The sequence below is a fragment of the Dermatophagoides farinae genome, chromosome 6 (assembly GCF_024713945.1).
Source record: "Dermatophagoides farinae isolate YC_2012a chromosome 6, ASM2471394v1, whole genome shotgun sequence".
Lineage (NCBI taxonomy): Eukaryota > Metazoa > Arthropoda > Arachnida > Sarcoptiformes > Pyroglyphidae > Dermatophagoides > Dermatophagoides farinae.
The window spans coordinates 3,049,355-3,069,488 of NC_134682.1; the positions used below are offsets into that span (position 1 = coordinate 3,049,355).

At 28.7% G+C, this 20,134-nt stretch overlaps 2 protein-coding genes across 4 annotated transcripts; both read left to right on the forward strand.

The window, feature by feature from the left end:
- Positions 1 to 90: 90 nt before the first annotated feature.
- LOC124493995 (uncharacterized) lies at positions 91 to 15,675 on the forward strand. The gene is made up of 16 exons (XM_047057128.2): positions 91 to 1,226; positions 10,520 to 10,607; positions 10,769 to 10,900; positions 11,376 to 11,393; positions 11,601 to 11,626; positions 11,846 to 11,855; positions 12,093 to 12,101; positions 12,252 to 12,287; positions 12,502 to 12,555; positions 12,702 to 12,860; positions 13,087 to 13,143; positions 13,231 to 13,302; positions 13,406 to 13,717; positions 13,800 to 13,891; positions 14,003 to 14,186; positions 14,337 to 15,675. Exons 1-16 carry the CDS (start codon positions 411 to 413, stop codon positions 15,500 to 15,502), a joined length of 3,231 nt encoding a protein of 1,076 aa, XP_046913084.2. The 5' UTR covers positions 91 to 410; the 3' UTR covers positions 15,503 to 15,675.
- Positions 15,676 to 16,463: 788 nt separating this feature from the next.
- LOC124493997 (putative acyl-CoA synthetase YngI) lies at positions 16,464 to 20,060 on the forward strand. 3 transcript variants are annotated; one of them, XM_075731759.1, is made up of 9 exons: positions 16,464 to 16,642; positions 17,103 to 17,283; positions 17,571 to 17,671; positions 17,746 to 17,906; positions 18,003 to 18,206; positions 18,274 to 19,142; positions 19,209 to 19,350; positions 19,424 to 19,534; positions 19,613 to 20,060. In XM_075731759.1, the coding sequence occupies exons 2-9, from the start codon at positions 17,117 to 17,119 to the stop codon at positions 19,739 to 19,741; spliced, it is 1,884 nt and encodes a 627-aa protein (XP_075587874.1). In that variant the 5' UTR covers positions 16,464 to 16,642; positions 17,103 to 17,116; the 3' UTR covers positions 19,742 to 20,060. The 3 variants fall into 3 exon arrangements, with proteins under 3 accessions (XP_075587874.1, XP_046913087.2, XP_075587873.1); XM_047057131.2 differs by having other exon boundaries at positions 16,473 to 16,866; XM_075731758.1 differs by having other exon boundaries at positions 16,474 to 16,997.
- Positions 20,061 to 20,134: the final 74 nt, after the last annotated feature.

Consider the following 20,134-nt stretch of genomic DNA (forward strand, 5'->3'; position numbering starts at 1 on the left):
AACAAATCAAAATGGAATTTGATACAATAAGATATTATGAAAATATCCAAATAATGGTTTTTTAAACTTTTGCGCATCCAAAAAAAAAAATGATTCTGATTTATATATAGAATTGATGGAATTCTTTGCGTCTACCTCTTTTTTGTTTTCTTTTTGATCACCAGAAATCGTTATGTTTATATCTATGATAGTATAAAATTAATGAAGCCAATTCGACAATCTAACCAGACTATCATTGACTGTCGTCGTAGTCGCCACTATTTGAAAATTTCACAAATCTTATGAAAATGATTTGAAAAGCGCCAAAAAAAAATTTTTTTTAAACCTCGTTATCCACATTAAATTTTGTTTTTGTTCTGTTCAAACTATTTTGTCGTTTATTATCAACAAATCTCAATCAATCAATCATCATGTTGAATTTAATGTTTTTAAAACGTTTCTGGACTTTTAACGAGAATCCATCAACAACAACAACGACAACAAAAATTAATCGCAATAAAGATATAACGACGGTAGCTGTACGTGAATTGGACTGTGATAATTATAAAAATCGTCATAATGATGATCATGATGATGGACATTGTGATCGTAATAATAACAACAACAACAACAACAACAACAATGACAAAATCTCATCAAATAAATCTGGATTAAAATTATCATCATTTATAAATTCTTCGAATAAATTCCATTTGTTCATATGTTTGTTATTTATACCACTATATATAGCTGTATTGATGGAATTTTTATTCATATGGCAACAACAAATTACATTGAATGAACATGAACAACATTTAATAGCATTGACCACACGATTATTATCTCGTCAACGATTCAATAATGATAATGATGGTGGTGGTGGTAAAAAACCAATAATTCGACCGCAATCTTTATCATCATCATCAGCAACGACATCAAAACGCCGGAAACGAGAATTGCAAAAAATTTTCCGTTGGATTGATGATAATACTATTAATGAATCGTTTGAAAAAATTAAAAACGAATCCGAATCCTTCAAACAACATAAGCGACGACAAGTTTTTGAACCAAAACAACATCAAAATCATCATCATCATTATCATCAGCAGCAGCAGCAACAACAACAACAACAACAACAATCGAAAGATAATGGACAACCAGCTGTCGATTTTTTTCAGCAACCACAACCAACAGATCAGCCAACAATACCAGGATTCACATGGTTAACATCATATTCACGAATTCCGGTAAGTGATTCTTAATTTTCTATATACATGACATAACAAATTTTCAATTCGAAAATCGATATAATCGATATTATAATCAATGTATGAATCTACCCACACAAACACTAAAAACATGTAAAGAAACGGTAAAAGATTTGATTCGAATCTTTTGAGAGATTCGCCAACTTGAATTTGCAAAAGGCGAAAAAAAACTGCAAACTTTTTTCCACGGTATTTATTCCACGAAATGACAATAACATTACTTTAAAATGAAGCACAAATAAAGAAAAGAATCACTCACATTATTTCCGCTTGAATCTAATAATAGTATGAAGTTTACTTCCTTCTTGAGAATTTCTTCAGTTTTTTTTTCGTTTTCATTTATTCGCATCCTTGATTTTAATTTATCTCATACTTTAAAGGTTCATCTGATATGATCAAAATCGTTGAGTCAATTCTCTTTCCATATATATATAACAACGATAAACGAAAAAAAAAATGAAAAAAATGAACAAAATTCCTGAAACAACAAACCATGCGACTGAAGAAGAAAGAAAGGAAAAAAAAATAAAATGATGATGTTGAGTATAGGGATCCGAAATAAATCCAAGTCTTCCTATTGCACCATTCACTCGCAGATGTTTTCTTCTATTTTTTTTTTATTCGTTTCGCTCTGGATCCAAATAAACTTTCCGACTATGAAATAGAAGAAAAAATAATGAAAAAAAAAAATAAATTACCTTAATAACCATCGAATGTATGTGTAGTGAACATCTGGATATATCAGACAAGAATATCTATACCATTGAATTCTTTCGAAGTTTTTCTCATCATAATCATCATCAACATCATCATCGTGAAGTGGATATTTTTTTTTTTTTTTTTTTTTTTTTTTGGTTACCCCGTCATAATATTCAGCCAACCGATGCAAGAATATTCAAATGATGATGAAAAAAAAGGGAAAAAAAGAAGAATCAGAAAAAAACGGGTTTCTTTACAGATTGGCCTGTTTTTTGTTGTTGTTGTTGTTGTTGTTCTTGTAACCAGTAGTAGATTCATTTTAATTTCCAAAAAATTGCTCACTGTACAATTGGTAATAGACACGCACTTCCATACACTTCACATATGTTAATTCAATTCATTATCTTATGTAGCAGATTTTTTTTTGCCAAACAAGTTTTTCATCTTTTCGAGACAATTTTGGACCGTGAAAAGAAAAGTTTTCACGACCAATTCAATATGGCCAAATGTTCATTCTACAGTCATTTTGCTGATCATCATCATCATCATAATCATCATCATTATGATTAAAGTGAAAGTGTTCTTAAGAATGTAAAGCAACAATAAAGAAGAAGAAAAAGAAAAAAATCGTTAAAATTCTGATGAAAATTTTCTAAAGCGAGTTTTTTTTTTGCTGTCGGAAATCGATTCACACTTTGTTCAATTGAATCTAATTTTCATCATCATATCATGTTTTGATTATTGTCATCTTTGTTTTTTTTTGTCAGTAGAATATTTCAAATTCATTCAACACCTAACCTACCTTGGACTCATTTTTATAGTTTTCATTATTTTTATCCATTATTACCGTTTTGTTTGTTTTTAATTTTCATACAATCCAATGACAACAGAACAATGTTCATGATCATGATGATGATGGCCATTTACCTATAGGAACTATGAAAAAAAAAAATGAATGCGATCGTTATGCTCGGCAGGACGTCCGTGCAACGAATATTGATGTTGGACATTTTTTTTTCTCTATATCGATATTGTATGTATGTCGGTTGGTTGGTTGGTTGGTTGTCGGATTTTGGATTTTGGATTCATTCCGATACATCTCGCTATTCATTGGAATCCAAATTCTATAGATTGTATGAGCATTATTTTTTTCGCACTTTTTTCCGATATGTTTTCCTTCATTATTCATTTTTTTTGTGTGTTAACAAAATAAAAATTTTCGCGTTTTGGGTTGTCATATATTTTTTTTTGTTTTCATAAATATTTGCCATGATTGAAATTTTGACATTTATATGATGATGGCAGCCATATCCATAGTGGTGGAGAAAAATCGAAGAAGTTGTCAGAATTAATTTGTACCAGAATTTATTCTTTATTCACATATTCATGCAGCTTTGTATGGATCATCTCTAGTCGATCGTTAGATTCGATTGTCCCGTTGTCAATTTCTTTTTGTTGTATGTTTTTTTGTTTGTTTGTTTGTTTGTTTATGTAATTTCCAGCCATTTACCATATAATGATAATGGTGATTGGAGATCAACCAAATTTTTCTACATAGAATTATCATTGCTACTCTGGGCCCACAATAAATGTGATGATGGTGAATAATATGCAATTCTTGTCTCTCTATCTTTTTGTTCATAGTATGAAAAAAAAATTCTGCAAATCAAATAATTTTGTATAGCTAAAAATAATATACAAACAGGATTTAGATCGATCCATAAAAGATCGATATTTTTTTTCGTATGTGTGTATGTTTTTGGATCACATACACACACACAGCACACGCATAGACAAACATTTACCCATCAATGTTGCCCTGTCGTTGCTCATCATCTTCATCATCATTGGGTGCTAATGTAATAAACACAAACACACACACACACGCCCATACAGCATACGGATCTAAACACACACACACACACACACGCATAAAATTTTCAAAGCATCCAAAAGAAAAAAAAACTTTTGTTTCGATGAAATGTTTGAAAAGCAAGCAAAAAAAAAAAAAAAAAAAAAAGTTTAACTAAAACTATGTTAAGCTGAAAATAAAATCGAATTTTTTTTTCTTCCTTTCTCTCTTCTTCATTCAGCTCTCTTATCTATACACACATTCGCTTATCATCATCAAAGTATAATACAGTTGATCATCATCATCATCATCATCATCATCATTGTAGCAAATGAATAGAAAAATCTCATGAGAAATGAATTCTTTTTGGCTGCTTATACTGGTCGCACAGTATCACAATTCAGGATACTGATCTGAAACAAATGAAAGAGAAAAAAATAAATAAAATACGATAAGGCCAAGTGATGATCATATTCTGTGTGTGTGTGTGTGTGTGTGTTGAAATAGTAGTTTTTTATATCTTTTTTTTTGGATCAAATTTTTTTTTCTCTTTGTGATAATCATAAACGATGATAATATTTATTGAAACAATATCCAGAATGAAAGTTTTCTTCACTTTTTTTTCATGATAATTTTGTCTCGATAAATGATCGACTGGTGGTGAAAAGAATTTTTTTTTTTTTTTTGAATTAAAACCTCTCCTTGATGTGTCTGTTTGTGTGTAAGTAGAATTGGAATCACCACATAAACGATCGATCATTGTGGAAAAAAATTGGGTAGACATGGTTTCAATTTTTTAAATTTCATAATTTTTTTCAGTAACAATCTTAAATTCTGGCATGTTTTGGAACAGTTTCCATCAAAAAAAAAGTTAATTGTTGTTAAAATTAATTGATTTTTTTTTCACTCGAACTATACTTTCATGATTATCATGAAGAATTGATACCATAATCACTTCGTTTCGATAATGATTATAATGATGATAATCATCTCGGCGTGTGTGATGAACGAAAGACAAAATTATCGATAAAAAGATGGCTAAAGAATCAAAATGGATCAAAATCTTTTTCAGAATTAGCTTCTTAATATTGAAACTTTTTTTTCATCTGGAAAGCCAAAAATAAATTAGAATTTATTCATCTAAAATAAACGATTCTTTGCTCTGTTTTTGCTTGTAATAATAATAATAAGAATCTTTTATAACACAAGACAAACAGAAAAAAAATATGATGAAGCTTATGTAATGATCGAAAACGGTTGGTCGTGTGTATTAAGTAATCATCTTGCAAAAAAAAGCAACGATATGTTCCTAAGTTTCAATGAAGTGGTAAATTGCTTTTTTGTTGTTGTTGTTGTTGAATTGTTCATCATGAATTGGGTTCATTTTTATTCATCATATTTCTGGTTGACTAGAATCTTTTATTTTGATTTTTTCACTTTAAAACATTGATTTATTACTCCATCTTCAACCTAAAAATCTGAATTGGAAAAATTTTTTGTTCAGAATAATAATTCTAATTGAAATCAGTTTTGGTCATGTGTGTGTGTAATTAATATTTACGATAGAAATTGCAATCGTTTGTTTGTCCATCTCTTCTTGTCCACTCAGATGACAACAATTGGTAGAATATTATTAAATCCGTAACAATTGAATTTAATGAATATATGTAAATTACAAATCTATGCAAACAAACAAAAAAATTGATGACAGAAACAAACTTTTCAAACAAATAAACAAACAAATTTTGCATTCCCATGCAAATTCACTTTTCATCCATTGACAATAATAAACAATGGATGAAAATTGAATTTGCATTTGTATTTACATCAATTTCATTATTTGATGTTGTTGTTGTTTTTTTTTGCAAAAAAACTTTTGAAAAAAACTCATTTATTACCACATACAAATGAAATTCTGGTTCATTATTGACAATAATAATAATAATCAGAATTTCACTATTTTTGAATTTTTTCTTTTAGAAAAAAAACTGAACATCACCATCCTTTTTGTTGTTGTTGTTGTTGTTTTTTTTTCGGTGAAAAAAAAATATTTCACTAAATTATATCCACCATTCTTGCTTGCTTTGGACCTTTTTTTTATTTTATCTCTGTTGAATTGAATCGAGAATAAATGTGAATGTAGGAAGAAAAAAAAATTCTGTAAAGATAACTAAATTGGATCGACTATCATCAATTGTGTTGACCGAAAGATAGAAGCGAAAAAAAACTGATTCGTATATGTTTTTTTTTGTTTTGTTTTGTTGTTTTTTGTTTCATCCACATTTATTCTGATAGATTTCCTATTGGTCTGTTGTTTGAAATTGTGTTGCTTGTGTGTGTGTGTGCCTGTACAGGCAAGATTAATGCTAGTTTCCAAATGTTTATCATCATCATCATGTAAATTAAGTTACATATGGAAATTTTCATTCTTTTCATAAAGTTCCACTATCTATACTTTTGATTCGTTTTTTGTTTTACGTTTTTTTTTCGTTTGTTCAAAACATATTCCAGCCAAATACACACACACACACATGCCAACAATGTCGTCTACGATTCTCATTAGTGTGATTGAAAAAAAAATAACTACGAGAATATAGAGAAATGAAGCAGAAAATTGTCGCATTCAACATTTTTTTTTCTGTCTTACAACTAGATTCTAATGAATTCTATCTGTATATATATATATGTATTGGAACTACTGGAACTACCAGCCTAAAAAAAAAATATTTGCAATGGTTGACATGAATGAATGAATGACTCATTCATTCAATGTGTGTGTGTGTGTGTGTGATTGTCGAATAATGATTTTGAAATACAGCTGGCACCTATTTTTTTCATATTGTTGAATTGTATTTTAAATCAAAGTAATCATCTTTTTTTTCATTCATTCTGAGAAATACAAGAATTCATTCAGAATATTATTTTTTTTGTGGCTTCCGAACAAAAATTTTCCACAGTTCTTCTATCAGAATTCAAATTCAAATTTTCAAACCGACCTACCGAATGGTTAAAGAATAGGATTCGTTTTTTTTCCTGTACCCCCCAAAAAAAATGATTGGTTGTATTTGAAAATTCCCGGTTTTTTTTCCTTATCAGGTTTATTATGTGTGTGTGCGCGTTTGGACCAAATTTATTTTATTTTATTCACCGAAAAAATAATGATCGACCAGCCCAACAAAAAAAACGAGATTGAATTTGGAATAAATTTCCGCAACCAACCATAAGCATAGGATATTGAAAAAGGAAAAAAAATCAAAATGATCATTTGAAGAATAAGGAGAGAAAAAAAAATAAATAAGAATCAAAAACGAATGAAGAATAACAAGCATAGCAATAAAACCGTATAGGTCTAGAATATTTGTGTTCAACAAGATGGAAATCCAAGATGGAAAAAAAAGCTAATAATAATAACAGGACAAACGAAAAAAAAAGAAAAGAAATCAAAACTCAAAAGCTACACTACTACTTCATTCATTTCGGTTCATTGAAAGTATAATATTAATAGTTTTTTTTCTCGCTGGCCATTTCTTATTATTATTTCCAAATTGATATTTGAAGAGATGAAAGAATGGAAATGAAAAAAAAATAGAAGAAGAAGAAGAAATCAATTGCTTGAAATATCGAATATTTGAAAAACTTTTTTTCTTTTGCTGCCGTATACACATATTCAGTTTGTTTTGGATCATAAAAAAAGTGTGCGACAACAAGATTGAAATGATCATCATCATCATCATGAAAAAAATGATACTCAATGATCATGATCATCATCATCATCAAAATAGAATTTGTTGTTATGGACAAAAGTTTTATATTTTTTTTTCATCTTTGAATGACAAAAAAAAACTTTTATTTTTTTCACCATTGAAATATTGATGGTGATGACAATGACAAAAACATGATGATGATCATCATTGAAGCTTATTGTATATATTACTGTATATATAGTCACATTTCATTATTAGGACCATTAAACCACACACCAATCTTGCCATGTTTTTGTTGTTGTTATTATTATCCCCCTATTTCTCATATATCATCAGATATTGAAAATAATACCCGGACAACAACAACAACAACAACAACAAAAAACCAACGAATGACAACGGTGATAAAATGAATGATGATGATGATGATGATGAACAAACAAAATGTGTACATAGAAATCATGATTTGAAAGCTATTATCATCATCATTGTGATTGTGATTTACTAAAATGGATCGATGCTAACAAAAAAAAAATGTTTTTTCACGTTAGAGAATAAAATGATATAGTGATTTCAAATGAAATGATCTTACTTGTAATCGATTGTTGATGATGATGACGATCATCATAACGATTATTATTATCATCATCATCATCAAGAATGACATTAAACAGCATTGCTGCCATTATAATTCCATCAACACATTTTATGCTGTTTTTTTTCTGTTTGAGATTATTTTTTTTTTGGAATTTTTCTAAATGAATTTCTGGAATTTTTGTCGATAACATTTACCGTTCAACAGGATGATGATGTAATAATGACAATGATAAAAAAAAATAGAAAATAACATTAACAATTTGATGTTTTCAGAAGAAAATTGTTTTTGTTGTTGTTGTTGTTGTTCGTTTGTTTGTGAGTTTGTTTGTGAATGTTTTTATAATAACATTATTCTATAACGTTATTCGAGAGAGAATTTTGATTGTCTTTTCATCTTCTTGTTGTTGTTGAATCGTCGGCAATTTTTTTTCCATGTTTTAGTTTTGTTGTTGATGCATGTCATTTTTGTTCAAATTTCGTTTTTCATATTGAGAATAAAGTTTTGTAGACAAAATTCGAGACAATTTTTTTGGTTTCAGCTACAAATATCCAAGAAAAAGTGATCGAAAATCAGTAACAAGAAACCAAAAATTCAAAGAATGATATAGAAAGAATGTAAGTGAAAATAATATTCTCTTTCTCTCTCCCTCTCTGGTTTTTCTTCTTGATTTCACGAGAAAATTTTCGTTAATGTTGGCTGACTGACTGGCTCGGAATAATTCTGCCATCCATTTTAATATATATAGATATGAAGAACAACATACTTCGAATCACAGAATTTTTGTTTCTTGTTGTTGTTATTGTTGATGATGATTATGATTATGTTAGATGTTTTGGTCACTAAATTTCATTTATTTTTGTGTTGATTTTACAACAACTAACAACTAACAACAACAACATCAAGAAGAAAATATTAAAGTAAATTGAGAGTTGTAAATAAATTTTGTTATCATCATGTCTTTGTCTGTAGTATATATACATTGATTTTCATTTTCTCCATGTAATTTTGAAAATATATTTTGTACACGTCTACATTTCATCTCTCTTTCATTTTTCTTTGAAAAATACCAGGTTCCTAACCGCCATCAGGCCACATTGAACAATGAATGTTGTGTATTGAATTCTCTTTACAAAATAACAACAATTCGGTCACTCAACCATTCTTGTATATTGAGTTGAGAGAGAGAGAAAAAAAAATTCCATTTCTTTTCATTGTTACGGCATGTTAGCCAATGTGGTTATGTTATATCAATAAACAATATTCTTCTTTGGAAATTCAATGTTTTTTTTTCAATTCCTATCTCATTCATATGTCATTACTGAATGTTTTTTTCTTTCTCTTATTTTTTTATTATTATTTTCCTGTCATTCACACACACACACACACTCCAGAATTTGAAACCTTGAGGCTACCATTCATTTTTTCATTTCATTTTTTTCTTATGATTCAAAAAAATAAAAATTCATGTCAACATCATATTGGTTACAATTTTCTGTTTTTTTTCTTTCCATTTTATTCTTTCGATTCATTTCAATTCTATCCATGTTGATATAAACAATGATGATATGACAGATATTGGATGAAAATAAACAGCAACAACAACAACAAACGGGTTCCATTTTTTTTATCAAGATTAACCAGTGAATTTTCTGTGCCAGTGTGTGTGTGTGTGTGTGACTGTTTGTATACTGAAATGCACAAATAGCTTGTTAGTAAATAGAAAAAATTGTAATTTCTAATTTCATTTGTTTTCAATGCTAGAATCCAATCAAACTAAATTCTTATTATTCGGTCTTATTATCATCTTTTCTTCGTGTTCAACACAATACATAACAAAAGAATCAGCAGCAGCAGCAACATGCGGATGTTCGGTGTGTGTGTGTGCGAACACCCAATTATATTTTTTTTTCACTTTAGACATCTCGTTTCTATTTGATGTTGGCAACACTATTTTTTTCCGTGAAACAAAAAAAAAGTTGATTTGTTTCGGAATTGAATTCTTCACAACTTTTTCCTTTACAGTTTTCTTTTCTGACTCTATTGCTTATATATTGTTATTATTATTGTGATCATTATGAATTTACAATTATTCTATGCACATACTCATACAACACGGACACATAATTATTCATCGGACGAGAGAATTGTTTCCTTGATTATTTAGACATTCGTTTAATGGGAAAAAAAAGAATTCACCATTTTCTCTTTTACTTTTTTTTTTGTCAAACAAAAGAATCAAAAATTCTTTACTCTTTTCAAATGATGATGTGAAAGTTTATTCTATAGAATTTTTCATCACTCTATTTTTCTTGCATCTAATTTTCATTTCATTTCATTTTTATTTTTCGTTATCTTTTTTTTGTCTCTTGATAAACCGGATAATTTTATTTTTTTTATTTTTCATTTTCATTTTCACCAGTTCAAAGTTCTAAATGAATATTGTACATCATTAAAAAAAGTTTGCATTCGTGGCGAACCCGGACCAAGAGGACTTAAAGGAAGTAAAGGCAAGTCAAATAATAATAATAATAATGTGATGTTTTCATTTTCATTCAAATTATCTTTCTGAAAAAAATGCAAATAATTTCATTGAAAACATCAACATCATCAACAACAACAACAACAACCACTTCTTTTTGAATATCTCTAAACAAACAAACAAACATAGGCGATCGTGGTTTAGATGGAATTGATGGTCTCGCTGGAGAACCGGGCCTAGAAGGAACACCGGGGCGTGATGGGCGTGATGGTGTTGATGGTCGCCCTGGTGTTGGCGTATCCGGTAAACCCGGGATCCCAGGTGAGTGTCTGTATTTTTTGTTTGTTTGTTTGTTTTGATTGAATCGAATAGTGGAAAAAAAACGAAAAATTCAGGAAAATATAAAAATCGAAACCAAACAAAAACTCATCGAGTCAAGTACATGAAAAACTATTTTTTTTTTTACAAAATCGTGAATTGAAGAATTCAAATGATAAAGTAGTTTTTCCAGTTTATTTATTTATTTTTCTTGATGATTGAACACGCATCGATTCAAAATGTACCCATCATCATCATCATCAACAACAACAACATTGATGGTGATGAATTATTATGAAAACTAAATGAAATCATAGTGTGTACTCGACCTGAACTATGTATTATTCTTGGTGAATTGATGCTCTTGAAATCAATTTCACTTGTTATATTCTGTTTTGATTTTTCTGTTTGGAAAAAAAACATTAAATTTATTCTTCATTTTTCTCTTTTCTTTTTATTTCTTGACATTTTTGCACAGGAAAAAATGGAACTGATGGTAATGTTTACTTGTTGTTCAATATTGGATGCCATTCCTCTTTTTTTCATTGATTTGATTTTCGCGACAAGATTTTTTTTCCTTTCAGTTTGAATCAAGTGAAAGTTTTAATAAAATTTTTTTTCTTCCATTTCACTTTTATCTTGTTTTTTTTTGTCGGAAATCGAATCGAAAATGTTTTAAAAACGTACATTAAATAAACATTAGGACCAAAAGGTGAATCAGGATTGAATGTAAGTTTTTTATTCCTTTCTTTTAAACTTTTAAAAATTCGATTATCGATGAATCTCGTCGAATAATAAAAGATCATTTAGTTTTTTTTACTGAAAAAAAGTAAACAAAAATCGATTAATTTCATCTTTTTTTCTGTGTTTTATTTTGTTTTTCCATTCATTTTGGAAATTTTTGAACAACAACAACAACAACAACGAACAAAAAACCATCAACAACAGGGAAACCCCGGTAAGTAAACTTTGACTCTTTTTTTTCATAATGATTTTGAGATTGAGAATGATTGTTTACAAATTTCTTGTTAAAAATATTTCCGAAACATTTCTTTCTTTTGGCCCTGAATCGATCGATTGGTTGGGTAATTTGTTGGTGAATAACAACAAAATAAAACTAAACATTATTCATCAATCATATTCTGATTATTCTCGTTCGGTTCATATGGAATATTCCGTTTTTGTTGATGTACAGGACCTCCAGGTATGTGTTCTCTCTTTCTCTCACCGATCAATCATTGATGTTGTTGTTGATGATGATCATTATTCTAATGAAACTTTGTTTTCTATGAAATGTTTTTCTCTCTATATATATATATATATATTCATCATCATGTTACGAATATTGTATTAGGTCCTAAGGGAAAACGTGGTCCACCCGGTCAAGATGGTAAGTTTTTTTTTTGTTTTTTGTTTTTGTTTCTTATGTTGATGATGTCTTACAATTTACATCATTATACAAATAATATATACACTGAAATAAATAAATTTCTCATTTTCTCTTTTTTTTTTACATGGTCCCGGTTGACTTTTGTCATCATAAAAACCTTATACTGTCATTTGTCATTTGTCACGCAAATTCACATTAAATGTGAAAAAAATAGGCAAACCTGGTTTAACAGTACAAGCATGGCATCATCAAAACGATACCTTGTTGAGTATGTTTTTCTTGTTGTTTTTTTTCGTTTTTTGTTTTTGTTTTTGTTTTTATTTTTCATTGACATTATCATATAGCAGCACTAAAAGAATTATTTCTATATGATTTATACGATTTTTATTTCACATTATATTTATTCTCTCATAGTTGCACCGATAATCGATCAAATCAATCCATCTACACAAACATTAACGGTTCGTGAAAATGAACAAATACATCTACAATGTGTAGCAAGTGGATATCCAAAACCAAAAATTACATGGCGTCGTGATGATGATCGACCAATTCATATCGATAGAATTGCTTGTATGTTTTCATTTTCTTTCTGTTCTAATATTTTTTTTTTCTATCATCAATGATGATAATTGTGATATTCGAACAAACAAAAAAAAATACGATACTAATTGAACCATTATTCTGTTGCTCCCTTGATGATATCGTTTTTTTTATCTCATAATTGCTTTTACATTGCTTTTCCATTGATTTTTTTTTTGTTATTGTCGTTATTGTTTATATGATGATGATGTAATAGATAATTTAATCGAATCGGATGAGCTAAATATAAGTCAAGTTAACCGTGACAATTTTGGTTCGTATAAATGTGATATGTTATTATCAATCGGATATCAAACGATAATTTTATTTTTTTTTTGTTCTCTTTTCCAAATAATTCCAGGACCATATAAATGTGTAGCCACAAATGGAATTCCTCCGGCTGCTACACAAAGAATTAATTTATTAGTCACCTGTGAGTGATTCGTGCTTATTATTCCCTTTTTTTAAATTATCATTAATTTCTTTTTATTATTATTATTATTATTCTATTCCGAATCAATTCTTTCATTTATTAGTTCCACCATTAGTGAAAATTCTCATACAAAAACAAATGATAGGCACACATAAAGGTTCATGGGTTGTATTAGAATGTTATATTGAAGCATATCCTGAACCATTTGTCGATTGGATTTATGGTGATGGTCAGATTATTGTTGAAAATGAAAAATATAATAAATCTGAAGAAATTTTAGAATCACGAATTTCACATTCAATAAGTAGACGTGTTATGTTGAACATAACGAATGTACAGAATGAAAATCTAGGCCTTTATAAATGTTTGGCACGTAATCAACTAGGACGAACATATGGAATTATTACACTTTATGGTTTGTTGGTTATCGTTAAAAAAAATTTTGTACAATTCTAATAATTTTTTTTTCTGGTAAAAAAATTTCTTTCAATAATCAGAAACGGATAGTAAAACGACAACAAATACGATCGAATCGTTGGAAAAATCCATTCAATCGTTAAAAGACGAATCATTTGTCGTTTATGGTGAGGTGAGTAATTTTAGTTTCATTCTGTTTTGGTTGTTGGAATTATTGGAATTCGATGAAAATAAAATCAGAACATTAACATTTTTTTTATTTCTGTTTTTTTTAAAAAAATAGCTACCAAAACCTATAGAAACAAAAATTCCTTGTGCACCGTGTCCAACATGTACAACACCAACAAATCCATATGCATCCATACAACAGCAATGTAAACAAGGTCAGCGACCTGAAATTATTAACATGGGCGTTTCGGTGATATTCAATCATACGAATATGCAACGGATAACTAAACGTACCGATGGTATGAATGTTTTTCCATTTACGATTTCTTTCATTCTTAATTCTCATCGTTCATCATCCATGAACTTGTTATTTACGATTTTTGTTTGACTTTTCTCATTTATTTTTCTTTGTTTTTTTTTTTGTTGCTTATTTGTTGCCAAAATTGTAGAATGTCATTTGAGCCAAATTGGCAAACCAGTATTCTATGGTGAACGTTCCGATCAGATCGGATGCTGGATGCGTGATCCAAATCCTATACGTCCGGAAGATGGTGAAAAATATTGGCTCACACGTATTGAATATAATAAATTATTGGAAGAATATGATACAAAAGAAATGTTTCGTAATAGAATTATAACGAAAAATTACACTTTATTATATCCGTTCTCTGGCAATGGACAGGCAATCAATTCTGGTATATTCTATTATGCTGAAGAGAATACATATAAGCTTATTATGTTTAATATGTATAAATCCGAATGGGAATTTATCAACCTGGAACCAAATCCGATTGCAATCAATGTTGGCAATACAGTTATTGGACGTTCATCATCAACAACATCAATGTTGCAGCCTTTATTATCAACAATAAAAAATAAATTACCAAGACATGTACACCATCATCATTATTATAATAAACATCAACATCATCATTATCAACAACAACAACAACAACAACAAAAATATCGCAATAATCGACTAAAACGTAATCAAAATAATGTAGACAACAATCAACAACTAAATGAACAACATAATGTTGATGATGATGGTGATAATGATGATGATGATGGTAGTAATAGTAATAATAATGATAAAAGAAAATTATTATATACAAATCAATTAAATCATATGGATATATCAGTGGATGAAAATGGTGCCTGGGTTATTTATCCAAATATCTATAGTGAGCTTAATAATACTATTATTATGAAATTCAATGGAACAAATATTGAATTTATATGGAATTTAACTGTTGATTATCATAAATTAGGTGAAACATTTATATTGTGTGGAATAATTTATGGAATCGATTCTACACAACAATTACATACACATATTGTCTTTGCATATGATCTATATAAAAATGTTGAATTAAAAAATTTTGAACAAATTGAATTTACAAATCCATTTATGAATACAACATATGTTGGTTATAATTCTAAACATCAGACATTATATACATGGGATAAAGGTAATATACTTGAATATTTATTGAAAATTGAAATGATTTCCAAAACAAAACAACAACAACACCAGCAACAATCATCATCATCATCAACTGATAATCCAACAAATTTTGAACATCATAATAATGACGCAGCCACAATTGATTGAATGAAATGATTTTACAACAACAACAACAAAATTCACATTTTCAAGTGTACTTATTGGATATTTGTAATAAATGAAACCTCATTCACTTACACACACCCACACGCAAACAGGCACACAATGGACACACATAATGATATCAATCTTGTTTCAATAAAATATAATTATCATCTCTTTTTTTGTTGATATGTAATTTTCAATCAATTTTTTTCAAAATGAAATGAATAAAATCAATATCATATCAATACGTTTTTTGAAAAAACCTGATTATATATTTCTAAAATGTGTGAATGTGTGAATTTCGTAATAATTTTTGCGATTAGATAAAAAAAAACAATAAGATAATGGTAAAACAAAAAGTTTGTTCATTTCTTGGGTTTTTGGACTTTTGCATTTGTACTTGGCATACATTTTTGTACTTTTGAGTGGCACATTTAACCCACATTTACAAATCGGTCACATTGTTTCATTTTTTTTTACATTTACATCATTGATAAAAACAAACAGACCATAGGCATAGTATTGAGATATAGCTCAATGCTATTGATTTTGTGATATTAAATTTCACTAGAAAATGTATCATTTTTGTTTTTTGTTTCTTCATCAATTAATTGATTGCTAATAATTCATAGAAAAATTGCTTATAATTTGAATGTTATCGATTAATTTAAATCGAATCTAACAGTTATTATTAGAATAATTTGCTTATTGCGCATTTAAAAGAAAAAAAAAGATGAGAAAGAGAGGGAGAGAAGGAAATATTGCGTTCTATGTGTTTTTTTTGTGTTTGTGTGTGTCTGTTTGTTAATATGACTTCCTTTTGATTCGTATTTTTTTTTCTCCAAATATTATTCAATAGAATTCAATATTGTTACCACTACTTGATGGCAGTGGCAACAATATTAAATGTCGGCCACATTCATCAACATTGTTGCTTTATGCGATGTCTGTTGATCATCATTGCCTTTCGTAATCGTCGTCGTCGTCGTCATCAGTCAGTATTGATAAATTACGAATGGAACAAAAACTTTGATGATGATGGTGGCTACGATGATCATCATCATGGCCATCATTGTTGATCATTTGTGTATATTGACAACGTTGACTGCTACCACAATGTTTTTTTTTCTCCTTCATATTTCGGTTGGATTTTTTTTCCCTTCGATTTTACTTTTGATTCATTCATTCATTCTTGTCATTGTCGTAGTATAATTTTTTTTTTTTGGTGTTAGGTTTAAAAATGAACGACTATAAATGAGTAAATCTGAATGCATGTGTTTTTATGGCTTTTAAGCGCCAGTCAAACGTTGTCGTTTTTATTGATATCGATATGTCAGCATCCACGTTGAAAAATTTGATTGAATTTCGTAATTATATTGAATCAAAATCTCAATCATTATCGCAATTATTATCATTTTTTGTTGTTGTTGTTGTTATCGTTGAATATTTTCATCCTATTTAACTCTTCGATAAATTTTCATTTTCATTGTTTTCATTAGTATAAATTCAGCTTTTAAACATTAAACATTATTTTTTTTCTATTGTTTTTCATTGTTATTTGTTTCAATTACATTCATTGAAAATTTCTATCTATTTTTGTCAGTATTTCAAATCATAATGTCGACTAAAATATTGAAATTGAATCATTTATTCCGATGTGGTAGTGGTGGTGGTGGTTGCGGTGGTGGCCATCATTATTCAAAATCACGATTATTGGCCACACCAATCATTACAGCTAGTAATCGTAATGTTTCAACAGATTTATTAACATCGGAAACTTTACCGTAAGTTTAAATCACCATTTTAAATCTGAATTTAAACATTCGAAATTTAAGTAATGACCATCCGCATATACAGATACACTTGTATCAATGTTCAATCGATAAATATGGTATATGAGTACAAATGTACCAAATGATTTTTTTTGTTTGTTCTAAAAGCTAAATTTTCTTATGTTTCACTGATTTTTTGCTAAATAATACACCATTTTTAATGCATCAATTTTCCATATATGTAGATTTATTCATATATAATCATTATTTTTCACTATATTTTACTATGAATCCATTAGGCCATATGTAAATTTACCTTATTCATATGCATTTGGTCGTAGTTTAAATCATATCATTTATGAAACTATTGGTAAACGTTTGGATGATCGTTTAAAAATTGGTAAGATTAAAAAAACTGATTATTGTATGTGAATGAATGAAAATTGTTGTTGATTTTTTTTTTTTGAATCATAGAAACGGGTAAACCAATCATTATAAGTCATCATGAAAATATTAAGAAAACCATCAGTGAATTCTATCAAGATGTTAATCGATTATCGAAAGCAATGTATGAACATTTGAATATTAAAAGAGGTGATGTTGTTGGTCTTTGGAGCTGTAACACTTATGATTGGGTATGATGAATGCATTTTTTTGTTTTGTTTCCCATTCTCATTAACATTCATTTTTTCATTATTTTTTCTTTTAAAAACCTTTTATTCCATTTAAAGATTGTCATACAATATGCCTGTTTTCGAATCGGTGCTATCTTGTGTACGGTCAATCCATTCTATCAATCATATGAGCTTGATTATGCTATACGTAAAGGTGAAATGAAAGCATTATTCATGCCTGGACATAAATCACGTCAGGATATTGTGAATCGATTTTCAACAATTACAATGAAAACATTGGAGAAAAAAGCCGATGATCAAGTAAGTGTTTTTATTGTAACATTAATTAATTAATCAATCCTGATTATTATTATCATCAACTATTCAGAATCAGTCAACATTTCTACTTGAAAATATTATTACAGTGGATGGCCATCCATTTAATGTATCCGATTTGCCTGATCATCATCGTAATATTCGTTTGTTTGAATTGGAAAAATTAAAACAACAGACCGGTGAATTAGATTCATCTATAACAAATTTGGTATTACCAGATGATCCAGCTGTAATAATGTTTACATCGGGTACAACTGGACGTCCAAAAGGTGCATGTCTCTCACATTTTAATATAGTCAACAACGTAACAATGTGTTCATATAGAGCTGATGTGAAAGAAAATGCATTATTCTGTGTTCCATTACCATTTTTTCATGCATTTGCCGGTGTTCTCGGCAATCTGATACCGATCGCATCAGAAACTGGTGGATTAATGATACCGTGTTTAAAGTATGACGTAAGACAATTAGCACAATCTATCAATGAACATGGAGCCACACATATGATGGCTACACCTACATTGGTGATAGATTTATTAAATTATCTTCGTGATAATAAACTACAATTATCAACATTACAAGAAGTGATGGCTGGTGGCGCTTCAATGCCAATTGAAATTGCACATCAATTAATGGAATTTGCATCCAATTGTAAAGTACGTGTAGCATATGGTGCAACTGAAACATCTCCATGTGCAACAACGTTTTCGAAAAAATCAACAATTGAAGAATCAATAGAAACTGTTGGTTCACCATTGGATTTTGTTGAAATTAAATTAGTTGATCCGAATACAAAAAAAATTGTCAAAATTGGTGAAACCGGTGAACTACATTGTCGTGGTCATGTTATCATGTTAGGTTATTGGCGTGATCCGGAAAAAACTAAAGAATCTATTGATGAAGGAAATTGGTATAACACAGGGTATGTTATAATATATAGATAAGTAGTGTATATTGTTCAACAACAATTTATTCAATATTAAAATAGAGATTTGGCTGTTATGACCGAAAAAGGATTGATAAAAATTATTGGACGTACAAAAGAATTGATTATTGTTGGTGGTGAAAATGTTTATCCTCGTGAGATTGAAGAAATTCTTTACACTCATCCGGCTGTCGAAACTGTCAATGTATGTTTCACCAAAATCATGATGTACTTGATAAAAATAAAAATAAAATTTGAATTTATAATTTTTTTTACAGGTCATTGGTGTACCAGATCCACGCAAAGGCGAAGAAATCTGTGCATGGATACAACTACACAAAGATGTCAAAATAACTGAAGATGAAATTCGAGAATTTTGTAAAGGACAAGTAAGTGAATTTTTTGTTGGAAAAAAACTTGAAAATTTGTAACAAATTTTTTTTTCATATTATTTGATTGATATATAGTTGACATATTTCAAAGTTCCTAAATATATTCTATTTGTCGATTCATATCCAATGACACCGACTGGAAAAGCTCAAAAATTTATAATGAAAAAAATGACTATTGAAAAATTAAATTTAAAAACTGAATGAACAAATGAAAGAAAATCAAAAGTGTGAAAATTCATTTTTTTCAAAACCAAAATCATCACCTCAACTGGAAATGTATGGAAACCGGTGTCTTATTTTAATCGGGGGGAAAAAAACAAAAAGAAACCTCATCATCATCATCATTATCATTATCCACTATCGTAATTCCATTTTTTTTTTTACTTTAATGCTTGAAATGCCAGAAATTTTTTTATATTTTTTTTTATTATTCAATGTTGAAAAAAAGACAATCAATCAATCAATCAAAATATATTGTGAATAAAATGATTGTAAACATTTTTTTTTTTGATTTTAACAAAAATTCATCTGTTCATTTCAATAATAATAATGATTACGATGAATACTGATGATGATGATCAAACACACACTATAGGA